Source organism: Mus musculus, chromosome 1, assembly GCF_000001635.26.
Source record: "Mus musculus strain C57BL/6J chromosome 1, GRCm38.p6 C57BL/6J".
Taxonomy (NCBI): Eukaryota; Metazoa; Chordata; class Mammalia; order Rodentia; family Muridae; genus Mus; species Mus musculus.
In genome coordinates, this window is record NC_000067.6 from 179,993,598 (window position 1) to 180,018,857 (window position 25,260).

The 25,260-nt window shown below is 39.1% G+C and overlaps 1 protein-coding gene across 30 annotated transcripts in view; it reads left to right on the forward strand.

The window, feature by feature from the left end:
- The window catches only part of Cdc42bpa (CDC42 binding protein kinase alpha), a 205,528-nt gene that overhangs the window by 33,519 nt on the left and 146,749 nt on the right, over positions 1-25,260 (forward strand). For all 30 annotated transcript variants that reach the window (XR_001784122.2, XR_001784125.2, XR_001784127.2 and 27 more), the window contains one exon: positions 5,765-5,856. Coding sequence is in view for 18 of the 30 variants with exons in the window: in XM_017320119.2 (XP_017175608.1) it covers positions 5,765-5,856 (92 nt within the window). In the remaining 12 variants the exon portion in view is untranslated. The remainder of the gene's footprint in view (positions 1-5,764; positions 5,857-25,260) is intronic.

Consider the following 25,260-nt stretch of genomic DNA (forward strand, 5'->3'; position numbering starts at 1 on the left):
GTTTGTGAGGATTTTCCTGACTCAGACGGTTGCTTGGATATAATTGTCATCTTAGCAGTATTAAATCTTCACAGTTTAGAACATGGAATATCTTTCTGTTCATTTAAGCTGCATCTAAATTTTTTTAAAGCACCATTTTATACTTTCAGTATATAAAGGTTTCGCCTCCTTTGTTAAATTTGTTCCCTAACTGCTTTATAATTTTTATTTGTTTTAAGACTGGGTCTTACTATGTAAACCTGGTTTAACTGAAACTCTCTTCTTATATAGTCAAAGGCTAGCTTATATAGTCAAGGCTAGCCTCAAATTCAGAGTGATACACCTACTCCTGCCTACCAAATGCTGAAGTTAAAGGCATACACTGCCCCACCTAGCTGCTTTTTTTATTTTCTTGTAAATGTAATTAAACTATTTTATAATTATTCACTGAAAATATAGAGGAAATTTTTATTTCTTTCTATTTTCTGAGTCAAGATTTCATTAAGTAGGCCTGACTAGCTTGAACTCCGTCTCCAGCCCAAGCAGGCCTTGGACTTGTAAGCCTCATCCTCCGTGGAGCTGGTATTGTAGGTAGGCCTGTCCCACTAGCCTGCCTTTATTAACTTTTTTTTTTTAAACATTTTTAATGAGCTTTATTTACATCTGATAGAAATACACTGACTTAAAGTAGACAATTTACTGTGTTTAGTTTATTTGTGGTTGTGTCATCACCACAGCTTAATTTTAGGCCATTTTTTACCACACCCCAGCAAAAATCCTCCATCTATTAGCTGGCATATAAATAACATCAACAACTAACCTAGGGTTTTTTGTTTATAGGCTTGCTTATTTTGTTAAAATGGAATCATGTAAAGTATGAGACACAGCTGGCTCTGTATTGATTTTATGTCCTGTGGCTTTGTGGATTCCTTTACATATATAAAGTGTATTTCTATTCTCCCAATGTTCTATAGTGATTTCTATGCATAATATCATGCTACCTGCAAACGTCTTCCCTCTTCCATATAGATAGCTTTCATTATTTAGTTTTTTCTGATCTACTTGCTCAGGCTTTAACTTCTAGTCTTATGCTGAGGAGAAGTGGCCAGAGCCAGGCATCCATACCACGTTCCTGATCCTGGGGAAACTTTTCTCCATTGATTGTAATGTCTGTAAGTGGATGAGCAATGAGTCTGAATTTTGTTATCATTTGATATTTCAGGTTTTTATTTCTCATGTAATTTTGACTTATTAATACTTTCCTTACTTTTTATAAGTGCTTAATCTTGTTTTAACACTATATTTGACGATCACCATGGTATGTACTGTTTCCGACTGAAGAAGCTTTGCGAGCTGAATATTTTGTTGCAGTTGAGGTCTTAGAAAGGTTGCTTTCACTCCACTAGGATTTCAGGGTCCTCATGTCTTTCTGAGGCTTGATTCTTCATTTCTTTTGTATGTGTGAACAGTCTCCCTGTGAATGAATGTCCCACACAATGACTACTTACACACCACTGCAGTATGATGTGTCTGATAGGCACAAGTAAAACAATTAGAGACTCTTTAACAAGGAAAACCAAGGGGTTAGAACTTGCAAAAACAGCTTCCTGAAGTTCCATAGCTGTTCCATAGCTAGACTCATATGTTTTGCTTTGTGTTTGGATATTTTGTTGTTTTTGTGCTGTTCTTTCTGTACACAAACATGAATACATTATTTTGGCTGAATCTTTCAAGGATAATTATTGATATCAAGATATTTCTTCAGATACAGATACTGTCTTGTGTTGCTTTGTAGTACAACTGTCAACAAATAATTAAAAAAATTAAAATTACCTTTAGTGTGTGTGTTTGTGTGTGTGTGTGTGAGAGAGAGAGAGAGAGAGAGGGAGAGAGTGAGTGAGTGTATGTGTGTAGAGGACAACTTGTTAGCGTCTGTTCTCTCCTTATCATATGGTTTCTGGGGATTGAACTCCCAGGTTGTCAGGGTTGGTGAAGAGGGTCCTTGTTCACTGAGCCATTTTATCAGCTCTGGTATAATAATTGTATTTACTGTAAAATCCAATATTGAAATTAACGGTCCCAATAATATCCTTACAGCAACTTCCATTTTTAATTTTTAAATTGAAAATCTAGTCCCTAGTCATTCCTTGCAAGTAGTTGCTTATCTCTTTAGTGTCTTGATGGGCTTCATCTTTCACATCAGTGCTCTTGTTTGAAACACGTCATTGCCACAAGTCACAAGTTTTGTGGTCCTGTCCCCATGTAAATGTGTCCAGTTGTTCACTGGTGGCGAATCAGATGACTTTTCTTGGGCAGGGGCAGGTTCCATGTGATAGTGCATGGCTTCCTACTGCTCCATGCTCGGAGTCACCACTTGTTACTGTGTTGTTGTAGTGACAGCTATTTCTCCAAGCCCGTGGGTCTTCTGGAAGAACCATAAGTTGAAAGCTTCATTTGGATGCTGTAGTTTCTCTTGGCTTTGGGAGGTACTTTTGTGCCAGTGATTTCAGTGCCTTCACAGTGTGTCATAGCGTGTGCATTTTTTTTTTAAAAACTAGAACTTGTAAAGCTATTGACTACTAGTGTTTTTTTTTTTTTTGTGTGGAAGACTAACATACTGATTCAATTTATTTATTGAAAAGTTTAGACTTTTAGTTTTGAAAAACAATTAGCTACTCTGTAAGCATAATTTATCACAGTAAATTTAGCAACATAGGTTACTTATGGTACTTATTGCTAAATTTAATCTCAGTGGCATTGTAATTTTGTCCAGTTTCTTACTGTAGTATTTTGTAAAATTCATTTTTTAAAATAAATAGTCTTTTTAAGCCCTTTAAATTTTAAAAATTATTTTGTGAATGCCTGTGTGCATGTCTGTTGTATGGTATGTGCATGAGAGTGCAGGTGCCCTCAGAGGCCAGAGAGACGTTAGATAACCCTGGAGCTGGAGTTACATAGCCATGAGCTTGGTACTGGGAACCAAAGTGGAGTCCTATGGAAGAGCAATATTGGTTCTTAACCACAGAGCAACCTCTCCAGTGCCAAGTCTTTCTATTATGAGCTTATTTTCAAGTTAAGGAATTTCATTCATTTTGCTTTCTCTTTGTTATGACTTCTATTGCTATGGGATGGGGCACAGACAGGCTCTTACTGTGTTGTATAGGCTGGACTTCTGTACTTCTGAACTCAGTTCTAGCTCCTTTTAAAACAGAAGATTTGAGACTTGGTGGTCGTTTGTTTATTTACTTAGCACTAGCTTAGTCCATAGTCCCAGAATTTTAACATAGTTTTTTTTTTTTTTCCCCGTAGATTCTAGTTACTTATTTCTTCCCTTTAATTTCAAAGCTTACTGGCATTTTTGCTTATCCTTTACTGATTTGCAGTTAATTGCATGATATAAATACAATTTGGTTTTTATGTTTTTGATATTTTGAATTTTATTTGCAGTGGTTTTATGACTTGATATTACTAAAATCTGTAGAATTAAATGTGTTTCAAGGTAATTCTGTCCAGCTGCTACAGTACTATCTCTGTATTTTACTCAATTATATTGTTTTGGCAATCTGTTTGAAGTATGTTTGAAGTATCAGTGGATTTTAAGTAAAATGACTTTTCAGGAAGGTGTGACTATTCTAACTTTACACATTTTGAGGTTATGTTATCTGGTACATATGTGTTTAGAATCTTAGAGTAATTTGCACTTTTGTTTTTGCTCTAATGTCTACATCTAAATAGGAAAATGATTTAATTTTTTTTCAGAGGTAGGGAGGTTAATGCCAACTAGCCTCTTTCTTTACTGACATTTTGTGTAAAATCAATTTAGAATCCACAGAATAGATTGGCTGAAGTTTAGAAAGGATCAAGTACACATTCTATAATTGGAAGAGTGTTAGTGAGTATGCAGGCTTTATCAGTGATAAGGAACAATAGTGAAAACAGGCCTTTAGAAACCAGTATTAGCCGTTCAGTAAGGATTAGCCATCCTGCTCACATGGTAAGTTTGGAAAACAATGCCATTAGTAACCTGAGTCTGAAAATACTGAATTTTGATAGAATGCATAATTCAAAGAAATTACATACTAGTTACAATAGTTGTCATTTGTAGAATTAGAAAATATGAGACAGTAATATAGCAACATGAAATGAATCAATTATCTAAGTCTCCTGAAAAGACACATGTGCTGCATGTTTTACTAAAGCCCGAAGTCATGGCCAGCCATGTTGTGTGTTGAAGGTTTCATTGGCACATCCTTTACACTTAGATCTTTAAACAAGCTGAATGCTGCTGCTGCAGTGGACACGAGAGGATGAAAACTCACAGGCCTGGTGAGCTGGCTTCCCATTAGTGCTGAGCTCCGTGTAGACAGCACAGAGGGAAGATAATTAGATGAGACTTGTTTATGAACACGAGGAAGACTTGAATGAAATCAAATCAGAGAAATTTCAGCTGTGTATTGAAGGAACCATTAGAGCTAAGTATAGGATTATCTAAAAAACAAAAACAAAAACAAAAAAAATGTTTCAAGTTCTGAAGGCTACCTAAATAGTAGTATGTCCTGTTAAGACCATGACAAAGAAAACAAGAACTTCAGTGTCATCGAACAGTTCTCTTGTTACACATTACTGTGCCTGATAGTCATATTCTTGCCAACACTTAGCAGTTTCTAACTTTTAAACAAGAATTTGGCACATTTAGTTAGTAAATTTTAGACTCCTGTTAATTTTCCATTTTGTCCATCCTTTCTGTGTGAACTGGCAGTATTGAAATAAACTATTTTTTAAACCAGAATAACTAAAATTTGATTCTGGTGAGCACATGGTTGTTACGATGATGTTTTAGGAAAGGCTAAAAGGATGGCAATCTCAGGGGGAGGTGAGAGAGTATCTTTTCACACAGAAGCTTAGTCCCTAAAAGTGTAAGGCAAGCGAATGCCATCGAATTATATATAAGAAATAGGAATCTGACAAGTATACAGATTTTGTGCAAGCATATACTATTAATATAAATAGACTATGTACATCACCATTTTCTCAGGACGTTCAATTTATTACTTATTTATTCAGTTCATTCATGATACCCAAAGTCCTTTCACCTACACACATGCACACACACACACACACACACACACACAGGGAGGGAGGGAGGGAGGGAGGGAGGGAGGGAGGGAGAGAGAGAGAGAGAGAATGAATGAATGAATGAATGAATATATTATTGAATGGTGGTGCGTGTCTATAATCCCAGCACTCTTAAAACTCTTAAAGGTAGAGGCAGGACGATAACAGATTTGTCTTGGTTACACAGTTGCAGGTCAGTATGGGGTACATGCCCTAAGACTCTATCTCAAACAAACAAAAAGTCAAAAAATGTAATTTATGCAAATAAAGGAAACATTGCCTTTTTATAGGTATTAATTCATACTTTGATAGTTTGATTAGATTTTGAAGGTGCTTTGATTTAGTTCTTACTTATACTTTGAGTTTTTTATTGTTTAAGAAACACTCATCTGCTGGGTGATGATGGTGCACGCTTTAATCCTAGCACTAGGAAGGCAAAGGCAGCTGAATTTGAAGCCAGCAGCAGCCTAATCTGTAAAGCGAGTTCCAGGACAGCCAGGGCTGTGACAGAGAAACCCTGTCTTGAAAAATCAAACCAACCAACCAAACCAAGAAACAAGCAAACAAACAAAACAAAACCCAAAGACCAAAAAGAAAGATGCATCTGTTGCACATCTAATTTGTATTACATTTCATTAAGAAAGTAACTGATATTGCTCTTTTGTTTCAGCTAAACCATTTACTTCTAAAGTGAAGCAAATGCGATTACATAGAGAAGACTTTGAAATATTAAAGGTGATTGGTCGAGGAGCTTTTGGGGAGGTAAGAGATATTTTCTGTGTTTGTTAATTGTTTTCGAAGGCGTTTTATATAATGGTGAGAGATAATTTGCTTGCTGTTACAATTGATATGCCTGACCAGAAAATAGATTAAAGTTGTGAATGAAGCATTTTACATGGAATTTTCTATGATGATTCACTTTTTAATATGTACTAAATTTTGTTTCTGTCTGTTTTCCTTCTTTTGCCAAATTCATACTGTCTCATGCTACTTCATCGCCTAAGAACCTGGGTGTGCCTGGTAGTGGGTCTTCTCCTTTATCTGCGCTTGCCTCTCCCTGTGTTTTCATACCACTTCAGAATCTCATTTACACATATGCACGTGCGTGCGTGCGCACGCGCGCGCGCGCGCACATACACACACACACACACACACACACACACACACACACACAGAAAATGCTAGAGAGAAAGAGAGAAAAAGAAATCAGAAATTTGGGCTAGGATTCCATTGAGCTGGAGATAAGATTATAACTACTTGAAATTCTAAGACAGGAGTCAGCTAATCCATGGACATGATATAGTTCTCCTTTTATTTAACTTTCATATGTTTGTAGCTTTTTTTCTTAGTTATAGAGGATTTTACATCTTTCAGCAGGTTTACTACATGCATGGTGTTCCTGAGGTTATTTTAATGAAAATGGCTTACATTTCACTTTCAATTGTTGAAAGTACAAATCAGCAATAGTGTCCTGCCTTGGAGCCTCCCTCCCCTTGAGCTGGATTCCAATTTAGGCCTCCTTTCTCTTGGTCTCTTCTAAATTGTTGTCCCTACAGTTCTTTTAGACAGGAACAATTCTGGGTCAGAGTTTTTGACTGTGGGATGGCAACCCCATCTCTCCACTTGATGCCCTGTCTTTCTACTGCAGATGGACGCTACAGTTCCCTCTCCCCACTGTTGGGCATTTCATCTAAGGTCCCTCCTTTTGAGTCCTAAGCTTCTTTCACCTCCCAGGTCTCTGGTACATTCTAGAGGGTCCTCCCACCTCCTGAGGTTGCCTGTTTACATTCATTCTGCTGGCCCTCAGGGCACCTACATTCCCTGCCCTCACCCCCCTTGTGATTGCTTTCTTCTCCCTCTCAAGTGGGATTGAGGCATCCTCACTTGGGCCCTTCCACTTGTTAACCTTGAGTTCTGTGGATTTAAAAAGGATTCCATCTTGGTTGTGTGTTATTCTTTTTATGCATCAGTGGATTTGGTATGCTTTAAAGAATATTTGAGTGTTTAATTTTTTTTTTCCACTTTTTTATTTTGGGATTTTTGGAGACAGGGTTTCTCTGTGTAGCCCTGGCTGTCCTGGAACTCTCTGTAGAGAAGGCTGGCTTCAGACTCAGAGATCTGTCTGTCTCGGGCTCCCAAGCACTGGGATTAAAGGTGTGAGCCATCACTGCCCAGCTGGTTTTTAAACCTATTTTTGATACAGAACTTGGCATGTAATTTTCTTCCAATACCTTCATCAGATTTTTGGGGGGCTTGTCTGTGCTGGTCCCATGAGAAGAGTGTTCCCTAAATGTTTTACTGTATTCTACAAGCTTCTAAAATAGTTACCATCTTTCCTTATATGATTCTGGAGTCTGTTACTAAGATAATACATTTTTACAATGGATTTTTTTTAAATTATGTGTTAGTTTTATTGTGTTTACACACCTCACATAACTTTTAGAACTTAATATTGTATTGATCACTTACTGATTCATACGACCATTGGTTCATCTTATTTTTAAATTCATCTTACTAGGGAACTGTCAGTTTTCTTTGCTTTTTAGTAGTTAACTTCTAGTCTCTTCAGTTTTGCTGTTGTGGATTAATTCTTGTTGTTTAATATTTTGTTTTCTGTGGTATTAACTTGCTATTTATTCTTCTAATTTACTGAAGTAGATTATTTAACTTTTTTATTTTTAGCTCTTCTTTTAAAATGTGCATTTGGGCTGCTTTCCTGCAAGCCGTGCCGTCTGGAGCAGTGAATTCTGAGATGCCATGCCTCCATTGTTGTTTGCTCCAAGTTCAGTGTGATTTTACATTTCAGTTTGTTTGTTTTGTATCTGTGAGTTCATCACAGTTTCTAAGTGTCTCAAAGATTTCCTGGTTGTATTCTGCCATTGAATTGTAATGTGATCAGAGCTTAGATAGCATATTTGTATGATTGGAATTTATTAGCTCAAATTCATTAATTTAGCTACTTAAAATTTCCATTTTAATTTTTTGTTTTCTATTGAGTTGCCATTTCTTGAGAAAGGGGTTGTTTTATTTGTTTATTTCTTTCAGTATTTTCTTGGCATTTTCTTTTTTTTCTTGATCTATTACTTCCTAGAAATTTTAATTATTTCAGTTTTTGCTGATAACATATGCAGAGTCATTTTGTCTTCCTAACGAAGAACTCTTGTATCACTAAAGAATGCTTTTTTTTTTTTATCTCTGTGACATCCTTTAACAAAGATTAATCTGAGTTAGTGGAATTATTTTAACTGTTAGCACTTTAATTAAATACCTAGCTGAATTCTTTTTAGTTTGTTTTTTTTTTTGTAACCTTATAGAATATTTGCTGCTAAGTAGAATCCCAGTTCCTTCTTAGCCCTCTGCTATCCTAGATTTATGTGACCTGATTTTTAGTTCTGTATTAATAGAATTATTTACTCTAACTGCAGGCTTTTTCACCCGCACCCAAGTTCCTAAAATAACAACTCTGAGACTGAATCATTTCATGAATAATGCCTAGGCCATAAGCTAGGTTTTGTTCCCCAACTAGCCATTTATTCTAGTCTGTGAGCGCCACATGGCTGGTTACCTCCTCTCAGTTTCACATGTGTGTCTCCATCAGTCAGTCTCTTCCCAAGCCCAACTCTCTCCCTTCTGGAACTCCCACCACCTAGGCCACGGCTTTTCTAGTGACAGGTGATGCTTCCATATAGCACAAGCATTCTCTATAATTTACTATATACTATTGTTTCTAGCTTCTGTTCTCTACATTATACTTATATGACACACCCTTGTTTTTCTTTTCTTTTGTTAAGTTTTATTATCTATTTATTTGTATGTGTCTCTGCCCTCTCTCTGCTTGTGCATACATGTGTGTGCATGGCATGCATGGGAGGCCAGGAGGCAACTAATGGGTGCCATCTCTCTCTATTACCATGGGCCTTCTGGAAATTGAACTTGGCAGCAAGTGCTTTTACCTACTGAGCTGTCACCCTGGTTCCATGTCCTAGTTTTCCACTAGCTCATTGAATTTATTTCTTTATATGAGTATACCATATGCTTTTTACTTATAATATCATTGTTGAACGCTAAGTTGCTTATCTTTTTTCTGGCTGTTCAGTATATTGCCCTCAGAAACATTCTTATTTACATCCTTGGTGAGGTATAAGCATCTATTTATGTTTAATATAAACTTAGGAGCAGATCCTGTTTTCTGAGGTAGGCATAGTTAGCTTTAGTAGACAGTGTCAAATAATTTAAGTGCAGAGTCATACTCATACTCCCTGTAACAATAGTCTGAGTTTCCTAACCGAAGCCACTTTTGGTTGGTGTTTAGTGGTCATCGTGACTCCATTTTACATTGCCTGTTAAGTCTTAAAGGTCAGTAACTTTTCATCTTGCTTCATATCATGTGGCTATTCTGTGAACAAGTAAACATTTTGGGGTTACGGAGGTAGGAGTTGAATGTTATTGCTATCTTCTGGATGTAAATGACTTGTTGGCCCTACAGTATATGTGCATAAGAAGTGCTTTGGCTTTTCCTGTCCCGGTAGATCTTGTATTGAAATAAAGTTCAATAATTAAATTATGATTAGCCGGGCGTGTGTGTGCGGTCTCATGTTGAACCTTACCTTCCTCCGTTTCTTTGTTCACCTCTGTGTACTCAGGCCGGCTGGCCTGTAAGTTTCTGGGGACTCTGTTGTCACCTCCCATCTGGCTGTAGGAGAACTGGGACTACAGATGGCTACCTAGCTCAGCTTTACCTGGGTCCTAGGGATTTGAACTCTGGTCCTCGTATGTGCATGGTTAGTTAGAACTTCACCCATTTAGCCCTGTTCTCAGCCCTCTCTTCATTTTTTTAAGATCTGATTTTTTTTTTTAATTTTAGGTTATAGGTATTATTCGTAGTTTGTTAAATTTATTCCCAAGTATTGATGCTTTTTGATTTAATGGCAAATGACTATAAAAATTTATATTAAGTATTATGTTTCTGATATGTAGGTACAGTTGATTTTTTATAACTGACTTCTATATCTTGATGTCATATTTTGGTCGTTTGAGAAGGACAGTTTCTTCTTTCACCTTACAGACTGTACATTCAATTTCTTTTATGTCGCCTGCTTAGGTGGCTAATGCAGAGTTGAACATGTAAGGTGGACATGCTTACCCTCCATTGAAATTTAGGGAAAAGGCTTTTTTCCCCCTTGGATTTAGGATTAAGGAATTTTAAGGATTTAAGGGTTTAGTATGCACTGTTAAATAAGATGTTAGCTATAGGTGCTTTGGTAGACGTTGCCTGTTTGGTTAAGGAATGTGTTCTAATACTACTTTTTGAGGTTTTAAAAATTTAATCAATGAGAGTTGAATCTATTTTTTTTTTTTAATTTGTGAATATCCAAAATTCCCAGCACCATCTGTTGAAGAGACTGTTTTGCTCTCTCTGCAGAGCATGAGATGCCTATAGCTGCAAGGGCTTGTTGCTAGCTCCTTTATTTTAATCTATTAGGCACTTGTCCTGGCTAGTTTTATGTCAGCTTGAAACAAACTAGAGCCATCTGAAAGGAGGAAGCCTTGATTGAGAAAATGGCCTTGCTAGGATATTTTCTTAATTAGAGATTGATTGGGGGAGGGCCCAGAGTTCTGTGAATGATGCTATTCCTGGGCTGTTGATCCTGGGTTCTGTAAGAAAGCAGGCTGTGTAAGTTTTACAGCTCTGAAGGGAATGGTATCCTGGCAGTCAGGAGCCAAGGTACAACAAAACCCATGTAAGAGATTCATTGGGAAATGTAACTATGTAGGCTGTGCCCCTCTCAAGGAAGCAAAGATCAGCAAGACTCGAGACCCACAGCCATTGCACAGCTAGCTGTACCAGCAAGCCAAGCTCTCTCTCTGTTACTCCGTGGAATCCTATTTATACCCTCCAAACATCACGTGTCCTCCATGTGCCTTGCCTCAGCATAGGTCTTGCCTCAGCATAGGTCTTACCTCAGCGTGTGCATCCAATCAGTCCTTGGAAGCGGCAAGAAACTGCAGCACATCACCAGAATTTTTTTGATGTGTTTCTCTCTATGTAGTCCTGACAAATGCAGCTCAACTACAGATGTAAGGCAAACCAATACATATGTGTTGTTGGCAAAGAATCCTTCATCACGTGTCCTTTCACGTGCTTGCTTTAGAACATATTTGACCTGTGTCTGCTTCAGTGAAATGTTCTTTCACGAGTCTGCCTTAGCCTTTCACACCTGCGTCTACTTTAACGCAATGTTCCTTCAAGTGTTTCCCTAGCAAAACACTATCCCGCCTACTTTCCAAAGAACCCGTAAGTTTCCACTTCAGTGAAAGGCACAGGAGAGTGGCTGCCTTTGCTTAGGTGAGAAGCCCAGGGAACTGAGCTGGAGGCAGGCTTTACATAGGGTTTCTTTATTTCTAGGATGGGGATTGGTGGGTTTGGTAGGTTTTCAAACCCATAATGGGTTCAAACTTTTTCCAGTACAGGCTGAGCAGCCATTAAGCAGTACTGACTCCTCCATGGCCCCTGCATCTGCTCCTACCTCCCAGGTTTCTGCCCCAGGAGTTTCTGCCTTGGTTTCTTTCAGTGATATTACTACAGAGTGGAAGTGTAAGCCAGAAAAACTCTTTTCTCCTCAACTTACTTTTTGGTCATGGTGTTTTTTCACAACAACAGAAATCCTAAGTAGAACAGCACTGTAGCATAATTTAAAGTAGGGCACTGTGATGCTTGCAGCGTTGATTTTTGTTGAAGAGTGTCTGACATGTGAATGTTAACATTATTCTTTGTATTAAAAAACAGAAGTTTTCAATTTTAATGAAGTTCTAATACTTGTTTACTTTCATGGATTATGCTTTTGGTGTTGGTGCATAATTGATTTTTCAACTATTAAAGCAATTCCTGGGATAGAGTCTTATTAGAGTTGGAATCATCTTTCAAGATGTTTTTCTCTTCAGTTAATCAATATTTTGTTAGCTAGTTTTACATCTGTATTTATGGTGAGTGTTGACCCATACATTTTTGTTTTTATCATTTCCAGGCGTTGTTAATAGGGTTGTGGTGAATCTAAGTAAGGAGCTGAGGAAATGTTTTTGCTTCCCACTGTTTGGAAACTGCCTTCCCCTTAAATGTTTGATGGAGTTTAATAATGTAACTGTCTGAACTTGGGTTTTTAATGCTCATACTTGATTAACACTAATGGTTTTAGAGTTAGCTTGTCAGCTTTTTCTGTATCAGTTTTCAGCTTCAGTATGGTTTATTTTTCATGGATTATGTCTGCTAACATTTAAGTTACCAGGTTTATTGTCATGAGGCTGTTTATAATATTTAGTAATTTTGCATCTTACAGAGTCTAAGGTGAGGTTCTTTCTCTCATGTTCATAGTGCATGCTTAATTTTTCTTGAGTATTAGAAATTTTCTAATGCAATTAAATATCAAAGCTACTTTTTATCTTCATGAGTTGTCTCTCTTGTACTCAGGTGCATGTTGTGTGTGCATTGCATGTGAGTGTGCACATATGCAGAGGCCAGAGCGGGAACTGGGTTCCTTCTAGTGGTCTTTTCATTATTGCCTTGAGATGGTCTATTATGCTCTCTCACAGAACTGGAAGCTCGCCTTGGTGCCAAATTTGCTGGCTAGCTAGCACATGGATGGATCAACCTGTGTTTGCCCTGTAATGTTGAGGTTTCATGCAGGTGAAGCTGTGCCTTGCTTTTTTTTTTTAACCTGAGTGCTGGGGACTCAAACTCAACTTCTCATGCCTGCAGAGCCAGTTTGCTTACCCATGGGGCCATCTCATCAGCTCCTATCTAAAGTTTGCTCCTTTTTCTCTTTAAACACTGAACATGTGTTTTTACCTCTGTGAATCTTTTCTTTAAATTTAGTGTACTCATTTGTTTTCTACCTTTTCGAGATGAAACCTATATATGTATATGTATCCTTGCTTCTTTGTCATTCCAATGTAAACACAGAAGCATAGATTTAGCTTTTAATGGTGATTAGGTTCATTCCAGAGATTATTTTTTATTATCATTGATTTAAAGATGTTACTTAATGTCTGTTTCAGAAGTTGATATTATTCTTTGTTTTAAAAGTTTGTCTGTTTGAATTGTTTTGATACAATGAGTTAATATACTTTTGATTTTTCTCTACTTTGAAAATTTGCTAAGGTCAGAATGTGAACTGTTCTATTGAACACTTCAAATGCCCTTAAAATTAATGCAGAATAACATTTATTTCTTGCTGTGTTTTACTAATGTCAGTGAACTTGAGATGGTCAGTACTATTATTAAGATCTTCCATAATTTGATGGTTGTCCTTTAGCTCTGTCAGTGACCACGGGGGTGTTTATTTCTCCCCCAGAGCTGTATATATTTACTGATTTTGAAATCTGTAACAGTAGGAACATACACATTCAGTATTCAGTAGCTATATTACTCTGATGCTCACCATTATGGCCTACTCTTTTGTATAAGGTGACGTTTCCTATCTTTGATTCCTCCTGTTAGTCAGCTTTCCTATGGTTTGAACCCCTTTCTCCTACAGTTGTATTTAATGTGAATCTTTTGTGGGTGTATGTAGTTATGTTTTGAATTTTTAGTACATCCTAATAATATCTGTACCTTTATTGGACTGTTTAGATTATGAGTATGAAAGTTAGAAAGGCAGAGTTTACAGAAGTGGTATTTAATACATTTCCCCCACTATGCTGAGCATTGAAATCAGGTCTTGTACATGTTAGGCACCTCCAACTGAGCAACAATATCATCCCAAGTGTTATTTTTATATAAACCTAAGGTAGTAATGAAACTTACTACTAATACAGAGATAATTCACCTTTAAGTATATATGTGAACAGAATTAATATATAGGCAATTACAGAAGATAGTGGAAGAGAAAAACACTTATAATAAAAGAGTTAAGACTATTATTAGACAGCTCATACATATATGCTAATTATTTGATAGGGTAGTTGCAAAGGTTGTATAGGAAGACAAGCATTTCTAGAGCTGGGTATGGTAGCACAGATTTGCAGTCTCAACTATTCAGAAGGCTGAGTCTGGTGAATTGCTTCTGCCTAGGAATTTTCCCTGAGTCTGGACAATATAGCTGCAGCCTACTCCCCTTCAAAAATGAACAAACACATAACCCCACTCTAAGAAGAATCATTAGAAAACTCATAGTAAGAGCAGTGATAGGCCTAACTATATCTGCAGCCTCAAGAATTAGCCCATGAAGAAGAAGTTCAGGACAGACTTGCATACACATATTTTATTCTTTACTAAAGACAGTAGCTTCAGCCAGTGTGGGTGGAAAAAAAATCAGTAGATGATTTAGAATACAGGATAGCTATTTGGAAAAGTCCTTTTGTGGAGCAAATTAAAATTCATACCATATGCTAGGATGGGATACAAATAGATGAAAAAATAGTGTAATAAATAGGACAAATATAACCCAGATATCTATCAATATGAAACTGTCTGAATACATTGTGGTTAAGCAGACCACAATTTGCTGTGAGACCCATAGCTGAACATTAGGTGGAGCTCAAGGAATTCTGTAGAAGAGGAGGAAGAATTGTAGGAGCCAGAGGGGTCAAAGGACACCACAAGAAATTGGCTCACAGAATCAACTAACCAGGGCTCATATGGGCTCACAGAGACTGAACTGACACTCAGGGAGCCTGTGTGGGTCTGAGCTAGGCATATATGTTATAGTGTGTAGCTTGGTCTTCTTGTGGGACTCAGAACAGTGGGAGCAGAGGTGGGCTCTGACTCTTTTGCTTGCTTTTGGGACCATTTTCCTCCTCCTAGGTTGCTTCATCCAGCCCTAATATGAAGGGATGTATCTAGACTTACAGTACCAAGATATCCTGTGTTTGATTGATATCCCTGGGAGGCCTACCCTTTCTTGAAGGGAAATGGAGGAGTGGATCTGGGAGAGAAGGGTGATGGGGGAGGGACTGGGAGGAGAGGAAGGAGGGGAAACTGTGGTAGGCATGTAATATATAAGAGAACTTACGTAGAGAGATCTCTGGGATGCATTATGAAGTGGATAATATAATAGGTAGGAAATGTTATTGTTATTTGTATTTCCATCAAGTAGCATAGGGAGGGGTTAGGAGAGATGGGGCAGTGTAAGCAGGAGTGATAGTGACACACATGGGATTGGTTTAATTTTTGATTTTTCTTTTGCTTATTATTAAGTTATTTATTTATGTTCAAGTCATTGCTCCCCATCGGTCCCCACTTCCCACAGTTCCTCATCCCATTCCCCCTCCCCCTTGCCTCCAAGAGGGTGCTCCTCCCCATCAGGTCTCTCCCTTCCCTTGGGGCCTTAAGTCTTTTGAGAATTAAGCACATCTTTTCCCACTGTGGCTAGACCAGGCAGACCTCTGCTATATAAGTGCCAGGGGCCTTGGATGGGCCTGTGTAGGCTCCTGGCTGGTGGCTCAGTCCCTGGGAGCACCCTGGGGTCTGGGTTAGTTGAGACTGCTGGTCTTATGGGGTTCCTCTCCCTTTCAGCTTCTTCAGTCCTTCCCCTAATTCAACCTTAGGGGTCCCCAACTTCAGTCCAATGGTTGGGTGTAAGTATCTACCTCTGTTTTAGTCAGATGTTGATAGGGCCTCTCAGAGGACAGCCATGCCTGGCTCCTGTCTGTAAGCACATGATAGCATCAGTAATAGTGTCAGACCTTGGTGTCCTTCCCCACAATCCCCCAACTTCAGATGGACCCCAACTTGGGCTGGTCATTGGATTACCTTACCTTTAGTCTCTTCTACATTTTTGTCCCTGCAGTTCTTTTAGACAGGAACAATTCTGGGTCAGAAATTTTGACTGGATTAGTAGCCCTGTCCCTCCACTTGAGACTCTGTCTATCTACTGCTGGTGGACTCTTCAAGTTCCCTCTCCTTAATGTTGGGCATATTGGCTAAGGTCACCCCCAATGAGTCCTGAGAGTCTCTCACCTGTCAGGTCTCAGTATGTAATATTTTATTCATTAAAAAGTCATGAAAATCTCATTATAGATGGTTGTGAGCCACCACATGGTTGCTGGGATTTGAACTCAGGACCTTCAGAAGAGCAGTCAGTGCTCTTAACCGCTGAGCCATTTTATGCCCCAGTACAGGGGAATGCCAGGGCTAAAAAGTGGGAATGGGTGGGTAGGGGAGTGGGGGGGAGGGTATGGGGGGACTTTTGGGATAGTATTGGAAATGTAATTGAGGAAAATACGTAATAAAAAAATATGAAAAAAAAAGAAAGAAAAAAAAAGTCATGAAAAGCTGGGCAGTGGTGGCACACGCCTTTAATCCCAGCACTCGGGAGGCAGAGGCAGGCAGATTTCTGAGTTCGAGGCCAGCCTGGTCTACAGAGTGAGTTCCAGGACAGCCAGGGCTACACAGAGAAACCCTGTCTCGAAAAACCAAAACAAACAAACAAACAAACAAAAAACCAAAAAGGTCATGAAAAAGAACCTTGCAGTTGGAAGTGAATTCATCTGCAAGTTCTCTGAATCCTTTTAACTATGCTGGGCAATAGAGAAGGAGGGACCCAGTGGCTCCCTCACTTTATGAGACCAGAGTAACCAACCTTGTCCTAAAACCTGACAATGTGGGGTGAAGGAAGCGACATAGGAACGACTACATATCACTAAAGTCAAGGATAATAACTGTCAGTTTTGGGAAGCTGGAGTTGTAGTGCACATAGGAGGGTTTCTGAGTTGTAGTGCACAAGAGAGTGTTTCTGGGCTGTACACTTAGGAATGTTTCTGGGTTGTACTGCAGCCTAGGAACAGTTCTGGTTTGCTGCAAGCTTGTACATCTTGAGCTGGGTTTTACTCACTGGGTACTTTATAATTGTGTTTAATTTTCTCTCTCTCTCTCTCTCTCTCTCTCTCTCTCTCTCTCTATATATATATATATATACACACACACACATATATATATATAATTTTATATCTACCTGTTAAAATTATAAAAATTCTAAATTTTTATTGAAAATAGATATATTAGTCAGGGTTCTCTAGAGTCACAGAACTTACAGATAGTCTCTAGATAGTAAAGGAATTTATTGATGACTTACAGTCGGCAGCCAATTCCCAACAATTGTTCAGTCGCAGCTGTGAATGGAAGTCCAAGGATCTAGCAGTTACTCAGTCTCACGCAGCAAGCAGGCGAAGGAGCAAGAGCAAGAGCTAGAGCTAGACTCCCTTCTTCCAATGTCCTTATATTGTCTCCAGCAGAAGGTGGAGCCCAGATTAAAGGTGTGTTCCACCACACCTTTAATCCCAGATGAAAGGCATAGCCCAGATTAAAGGTGTGTTCCTTAAACTCGGAGATTCAATCTTCTGGAATCCATAGCCACTATGGCTCAAGATCTTCAAACCAAGATCCAGATAAGGATCTCCAAGCCTCCAGATAAGGGTCACTGGTGAGCCTTCCAATTCCGGATTGTAGTTCATTCCAAATATTGTCAAGTTGACAACCAGGAATAGCCACTACAATCCACCCCTTGTCAACTTGACACAAATAATATCTCATGTTCACATGAAACAATAACAAGGTTGTAAATACGCCTAACATGATATAACTATTCCTCGTACAATCGCAAACGCATTAGTAAATTTACAATGGGCATTCATATTACTTTATAATCCTCGTTTCTGCAACTGGTTACGTGGCCTTAATTGGTATTTATAACTACCTTCCTCTACTACCCATTCTGTATTTCCTTCACCTTCAGCCAGCACCTCAGCAGGTCTTGGCTCTTTTCCTGGAGGATTGACCCATACCTTCATTCCTGATGGGTCTGTGTCCTTTGTCATCCTGCTTGGATTAGGCTGTTGTAGTTTCCCATTGACTTTAATCACAGGACATGGTAGTACTAAGAGACGCCCTAAGGGATCTCCTACACTCCAGACATAATCTTGCTTACCACCATTGTGAAGAGGTAATCCAATTTCCCCATGGTAATCTGGATCTATCACCCCTCCTAACACTGTTATTCCTTTTTTAGCCTGTTGGTTTAAGGGCATTAGAAGCCCAAAATGACCAGGGGGAAGTCTGAGCTTCCAGTTCAATGGAATGTTTGTTGTAGCTCCTGGTAGGAGCACTCCCCTCTCTGGAGCCAAAACTTCTAGGCCAGCAGAACCTAGAGTTATGGGGACAGGAAGCAAAAATTTTCCTAGAGGGTCACTAGGAGTGATAGTAAGTGGAACTATTCCGTTTTCCACCCCTTGATTCCTGGACCCATGAATCCTGGCTATGGGTGAAACTGTACCATATATCGAGCGCTGATTCAAAGCATATACTGCCTTCTGAAGAACTCTACCCCAGCCTTCCAAGCTGTTACCACCTAATTGGCGCTGTAACTGCGTCTTCAAAAGGCCATTCCATCTTTCTATCAGCCCAGCTGCTTCAGGATGATGGGGAATGTGGTAAGACCAGTGTATTCCATGATCGTGGGCCCACTGTCGTACTTCTCTGGCTGTGAAATGAGTTCCTTGGTCAGAAGCAATACTGTGTGGAATACCATGACGATAGATGAGGCATTCTGTTTGATTTTCTGCAACTTGAGCTCTATTGCTACAAGAGAGAAGATTCTCCTCAAGGACACACTTAGCAACTTTTAGATCGTTTACTTGTGTCTGGAGCCTTTCGATTTTATCACACAACTCCTTCCTTTCATTCATCATTTTTTCCACAGATACTAAGAGCAGCCAGCCAGTAAAATCATTTTTCGATTTTTTCCCCATCTTGTAGAAAGCTTTGTGCACTGAATCACCTAATTCATTAAGAAAATCAAGGGCATTAGCTTCTTTAAGTTCGGAATATAGTTTCAACCATGGGTCTTCAAAATTCTCTGAGCTCCCAGGAGGGAGAGAATCTGGAGAGGTTTCAATAGTTGAAAGTGCTGGTGGATCAACAAGCCAATTCCAGAATTTTAAAAGATTCATCCTTGTACTTCTGTTACTCTAGAACCACTCCTGGTACCAACTTCTATATTAGTCAGGGTTCTCTAGAGTCACAGAACTTACAGATAGTCTCTAGATAGTAAAGGAATTTATTGATGACTTACAGTCGGCAGCCAATTCCCAACAATTGTTCAGTCGCAGCTGTGAATGGAAGTCCAAGGATCTAGCAGTTACTCAGTCTCACGCAGCAAGCAGGCGAAGGAGCAAGAGCAAGAGCTAGAGCTAGACTCCCTTCTTCCAATGTCCTTATATTGTCTCCAGCAGAAGGTGGAGCCCAGATTAAAGGTGTGTTCCACCACACCTTTAATCCCAGATGAAAGGCATAGCCCAGATTAAAGGTGTGTTCCTTAAACTCGGAGATTCAATCTTCTGGAATCCATAGCCACTATGGCTCAAGATCTTCAAACCAAGATCCAGATAAGGATCTCCAAGCCTCCAGATAAGGGTCACTGGTGAGCCTTCCAATTCCGGATTGTAGTTCATTCCAAATATTGTCAAGTTGACAACCAGGAATAGCCACTACAATAGATTTTTTTCATACAATATATTCTGATTATAATTACCTTCCCCCAACTCTCCCCACCAAGATCCTTCTCATCTCCTCTTCCATCCAAACTCACCTTTCTGATTCTAGTTAGAAAACAAATGGGCATCTAAGGAATAGTAATAAAGTAAAATAAGATAAAACAAAACCTGGACTAGAGCAAACCAAACAAAAAGAAGAAAAACAGCCAGGGAAAAAGCATGACAAACAGACACAGAGACACACAGGTTCATACACACAGGAATCCCAAAACCTACAAAACTAGAAGCCGTAACATATATGTAAAGGAATTGCCCTGACAAAACATCATGAGTTAAAGAGCCTCCACAGCTGCTAGTGTTGGCCATTACTGCTGGGCATGGTGGCTTACACGTAAGGTCTGTTTGTATCTCCAGTGAGACTGTGGTGGAAAGAACTAGTTTTTCAGGTTGCTAGTGGCTATCTATTGGTGATAACCTCTAGGTTAGGGATTGGAGGAAATGTGTCCATTTCTCCCCTTAGCACTTCTTAGTGGTTCCCATCTGTGCCGCCTGTGTAGGCCCGGTGTGTACTGCCACAGCCTTTGTGAGTGCAAGGTCTCACTCTGCATATTGTTCAACTGTGGATCTTTATATTTGTGCCCGGCTGCTGCCAGAAGCAGCTTCTCTGTTGATAGCTGAGCAAGGCAGTGATCTGTGAGGATAGCACAATGCCATTAGGAATCATATTACTGCTATTTTCCTTTAGCAGAACAATAGTATTTGGTTTTTCCCTAGATTACTGGCCTATCTGGCCTCAGGTTCTTGGCCACCCAAGCAGTATTGGGATGGGCTCCATCCCATGGAGTGGGCCTTAAATCCAATTAGATATTGGTTGGTAACTCCCACAAGCTTTGTGCCACTATTATACTAGTGCCTCTTGCAGGCAAGATAATCATTGTAGATTAAAAAGTTGTAGCTGAGTTGGTGTTTACCTTTCTCCTTTGGTGGCATGCAGAATACGCTTCAGGGGTGAAGGTCTGGGTAAGCAGCAGCCCAGCCTCTCTGTGTTCAGTGAGTTGTGGAGGTGTAGGCCCTTCAGCAGTAGGGCCTTCCTGTCAGTTTGTGAAGAGCAACCAGTAGCCTTGGCAATAGCCTGTTGCAAGATATTTGATCAAACTGTGAACCCCAAGATTGTGTTATTTACTAGAAAAACCTGCTTTTAGTTGTGTATCACTTAGCCCACACCTTTAATCCAAGAGCTTTCTGCTTGAATATTGTAAACATGATTTAAAAAAGTCAACCATAGATCAAGAGGTGAAGCACGCAACCAGTTGACAGGAAGTGAACATAGGATTATTAAGAAAAAAAAAGAGAGAGAGAGAAAGAGGGAGTCAAGAGAATGGAAAGAGACAAACAGGACGTAGAAGGGAGGAACACTTGGCTTGAGTAGGCTTTTTTGAGATGACAAGGGAGATTGCTTCTGGGGCATCAGCTGAGGAGGAAGGTCAGCTATGTGCCTTCTCTGCTTCTTTGAGCTAGCAGGCTTTCACCCCAGCATCTGGCTCCCAAGTCTTCAAATTGGTAACATTGAATGATTGCCATTTTGTTAAAAAAACAATAGCATGGGTTGGGGGTTCCCATGTGCCCCCTTTTGCCACCAGCCCAATTATGTATAACCCATTCCTGCCACTGGAAGCTTCATTTGGTGGCTAGGGACGTCCACTTGGGGCTTCCCAGTTCTTTGGCAGATTCATTTACAGCAACTTCATACATGTATAGTTAGGAAGTTTCTACTGTATTAGGTTCCCATATTACCCTCAAATGACCTTAGTTTTAGCTACCCATTCCTGAATTCCCTCCCTTAGCCCTACCCCCCCACATTTGATCCTCTACTTCCTGTCCTTCTCTCATCCATCTGTAATAGAACTATTTTCCCTTCCTAGAGAGATCCCCCCACTCCCCTTACTGTATCCCTAATCTCTGTGGCTGTGCGGATTGTAGATAAGATCCCATATAAGCAAATATATACCATGTTTATCTTTCTGGGTTTGGGTTACCTCATTCAAGATGAATTTCCCCCCTAGTTCCATTCATTTGCCTGCTGATTTCTTGAATTCATTTTTTAACAGCTGAGTAATACTCCGTTGTGTAAATGTACCACATTTTCTATATCTCTTCATCCGCTGACAGATAATCTATGTAGTTTCCAGTTTCTGGCTGTTATGAATAGATTAGCAGTGAACATGGTTGAACAAGTATGTCTCTGTGATGGAATGAAGCATACTTTGGGTATATGCACAAGAATGATTTGCCTGGGTCTTGGGGTAGATAATTTCCATCTTTCTGAGGAACTGCCGTAACAATTTCCACAGTGGCTGAACAGGTTTGTACTCCCTGCAGCAATGGAGGAGTGTTATCACCCCACATCCTCACCAGCATGAGCTGTCTTTTGTTTCATTGGTCTTAACTATTATGACTGGCATAAGATAAAATCTCAAAGTAGTTTTGATTTGCATTTCCTTGATGACTAAGGGTGTTGAACATTTCTTTAAGAATTCTCAGGAATTTGTGATTCCTCTTTTGAGAATTCCGTTTATAGATGTATCTCATTTTTAAAATTGGGTTGTTTGCTTTCTAGATGTCTGGATTTTAAAATACTTTATATATTTTCAATACTAGCCTCTATCAGATGTGTGGTTGGTAAAAATCTTTTCCAGTTCTGTAGGCTGCCACTTCATCTGAATGATGGGGACTTACCATGCAGAAGCTTTTCAGTTTCCTGAGGCTTGATTTACTCATGGTTGTTCTTAGTGCCCGTGCTATTGGTATTCTGTTCAGAAAGCCTTTCCTGTGCCAGTGAGGCCAAGATTATCCCCATCTTATTGTCTGCCAGATGCAGTGAATGTTCTTAGGTTGATGGCTTTGATCCGTTTGGAGGTGATTCCTTTGCAGGTGATAGTTGTGGATCTACTTGCATTCTTTTACATGCACCCATCCAGTTTGTTTAGCACTATTTGTTAAGATGCTGTCTTTTTCTCTTTCTCTTTCTCTTTCTCTTTCTCTTTCTCTTTCTCTTTCTCTTTCTCTTTCTTTCTCTTCCTCTTTCTTTCTCTTCCTCTGTCTCTGTCTCTGTCTCTGTCTCTCTCTCTCTCTTCTCTTCTTTCTTTTTTCTTTCCTTTCCTTTTTTTTTTTAAACCATTGTGTGTTTCAGGATTCTTTATCAAAAATTAGATGCCCATAGGTGTGTGGATTTATTTCTAGGTCTTCAAATTAGTTCCATTGATCAATGTGTCTGTGTTTGTGCTAATATATTACTGTAGCTCTCTAGTACAATTTGAGATCAAGGATGGTAATAACTCCAGCAGTCCTTTTATTATCCAGGATTATATATGCTTGTTTCCATATGAAGCTGAAAATTGTCCTTTCAAATTCTATAAAGAATCATGTTGGAATTTTGATGGGGATGGTATTGAATCTTTAGATTACTTATGGTAGGATGACCATTTTTTACTTCATTAATCCTACTGATTCCTAAACATGACACTCTTTCCATCTTCTGATATCTTCCTTAGTTTCTTTCTTCAATAGCTTAAGTTTTTTTTCACTTGCTTGGCCCTAATTACCTCAAGACTTTAATTTTGAGACTATTGTAAAAAGTATTGTTCTCCTGATTTCTTTCCCAGCCCATTTGCTGATTGTATATATGAAGGCTATCAATTTTTGTGTATTAATTTTGTATCTTGAGATTTGCTGAAAGTGTTTATGAGCAGGTGGAATTTTTAGGGCCCTTATGTATAAAATCATATCACCTACAAATAAAGATACATTCACTCCTTCCTTCTCTATTTGTATCCCAATGTGTAAAAACACAATCAATAACAGGACAATTGTTAGCCAAACAGTCCTACTACAGTAGGCCCTGAGAAATGCAGTACAGCTGAAGTATAAGACAAGGACATCAAAATAGCTATTTTTGAATATGTTCAAGGACCTTAAAGAGGGTCCTTTCTACTAATGAAATCTATGAAAACAAATAGTGGAATGAATGAAACTGTTCAAGACATGAAAGTGGAAATAAAATCAATAAACAAATCCCAAACTGAGGGAATTCTGGGAATGAAAAATGTAGGCACTTAGAGGTAAGTCTCACCAACAGAATTCAAGAGATGGAAGAGAGAATCTCAGGCACTGAAGACAAGATAGAAGAATGGATACCTTGGTCAAAAAAAAAAAAAGTTAGATATGAAAAAGTCCAGGCATAAAGCATCCAAGAAATCTAGGACATTATGAAAAGACAAAATTTATGAATAATGGAAATAGAGGAAGGAGAAGAAACCCAGGTCAAAGGCACAGAAAATACTTTCAGCAACACCATTGCACACACTAGCAAGATTTTGCTGAAAGGACCCTGATATAGCTGTCTCTTGTGAGACTATGCCGGGGCCTAGCAAACACAGAAGTGGATGCTCACAGTCAGCTATTGGATGGAACACAGGACCCCCAATGGAGGAGCTAGAGAAAATACCCAAGGAGATAAAGGGATCTGCAACCCTATAGGTAGAACAACAACATGAACTAACCAGTACCCCCCCAAGAGCTCGTGTTTCTAGCTGTATATGTATCAGAAGATGGCCTGGTCGGCCATCAGTGGAAAGAGAGGCCCATTGGTCGTGCAGACCTTATATGCCTCAGTACAGGGGAACGCCAGGGCCAAGAGGTGGGAGTGGGTGTGGGAGGGTGTGGGGGACTTTTGGGATAGCTTTGGAAATGTAAATGAAATAAATACCTAATAATAAAAAAATACTTTCAGCAAAATCATAGAAGAAGAATTTCCTAACCTAAATAAGGTGGTATTTGTCAAAGTACAAGAAGCATGCAGAACACCAGATAGACTGGACCAGAAAAATTTCCCATGACACTTAATAATCAAAGCATTAATTATACAAAACAAAGAATGAATATTACAAAAATTTTTAGGTCACAGTAAATCTTTAAAATTTATTAATTACTATCTGTAAAGACTTTTGTGGATAACTGGAACACTCTTCCCTGCTTGCCCCCCCCCCCCGCCCCCAGTGTGTGTGTGTGTGTGTGTGTGTGTGTGTGTGTGTGTATGATGTATGTACACATTCAAATGAGTGTCTAGGCATGTGGAAGCCAGGCTTTCTTCCTTGGTTACTTTCCACCTTACCACATGAGCTAGGTCTCTCACTGAACTTGGAGCCTATTGATTTAATTACTCTTGTGCCCAGTTTTCACCTTTCACCTATGAGATTACAGATATTTGTGATGTGTTTGGGTTTCCCAACTCAGGTTCTCATGCTTGCATGGCAAGCCGTTTACCTAGTAGCCACTAGAGATTGAATCCTGGGTCTTGCATATGCTAGGCTATTGCTCTGCCATTGATCTACATCAATGGACCTGTTTTTATTTCTAATTTTGTCACATGGTTTACTTAAGTTCCTGGGCTGGCTTTTTAAATGCAGTGTATGGGTTATGCTAGCTTTGAACTTGTACTACTGAATAGCTGGGACTGTAGGCTGCCTTTTCATTGCATCAGTCTCAGAAATTAGTAAGTAAGGCAGATAAACAAACCAAGAATTAGAAATGTTTCTTTTTTGAATGGGAAACCTTTTTATGAAATAATTATTTAGTACTCCATATTAAAATGATTGGTAGAATAAAGCAGTGTTCTTTAAAAAG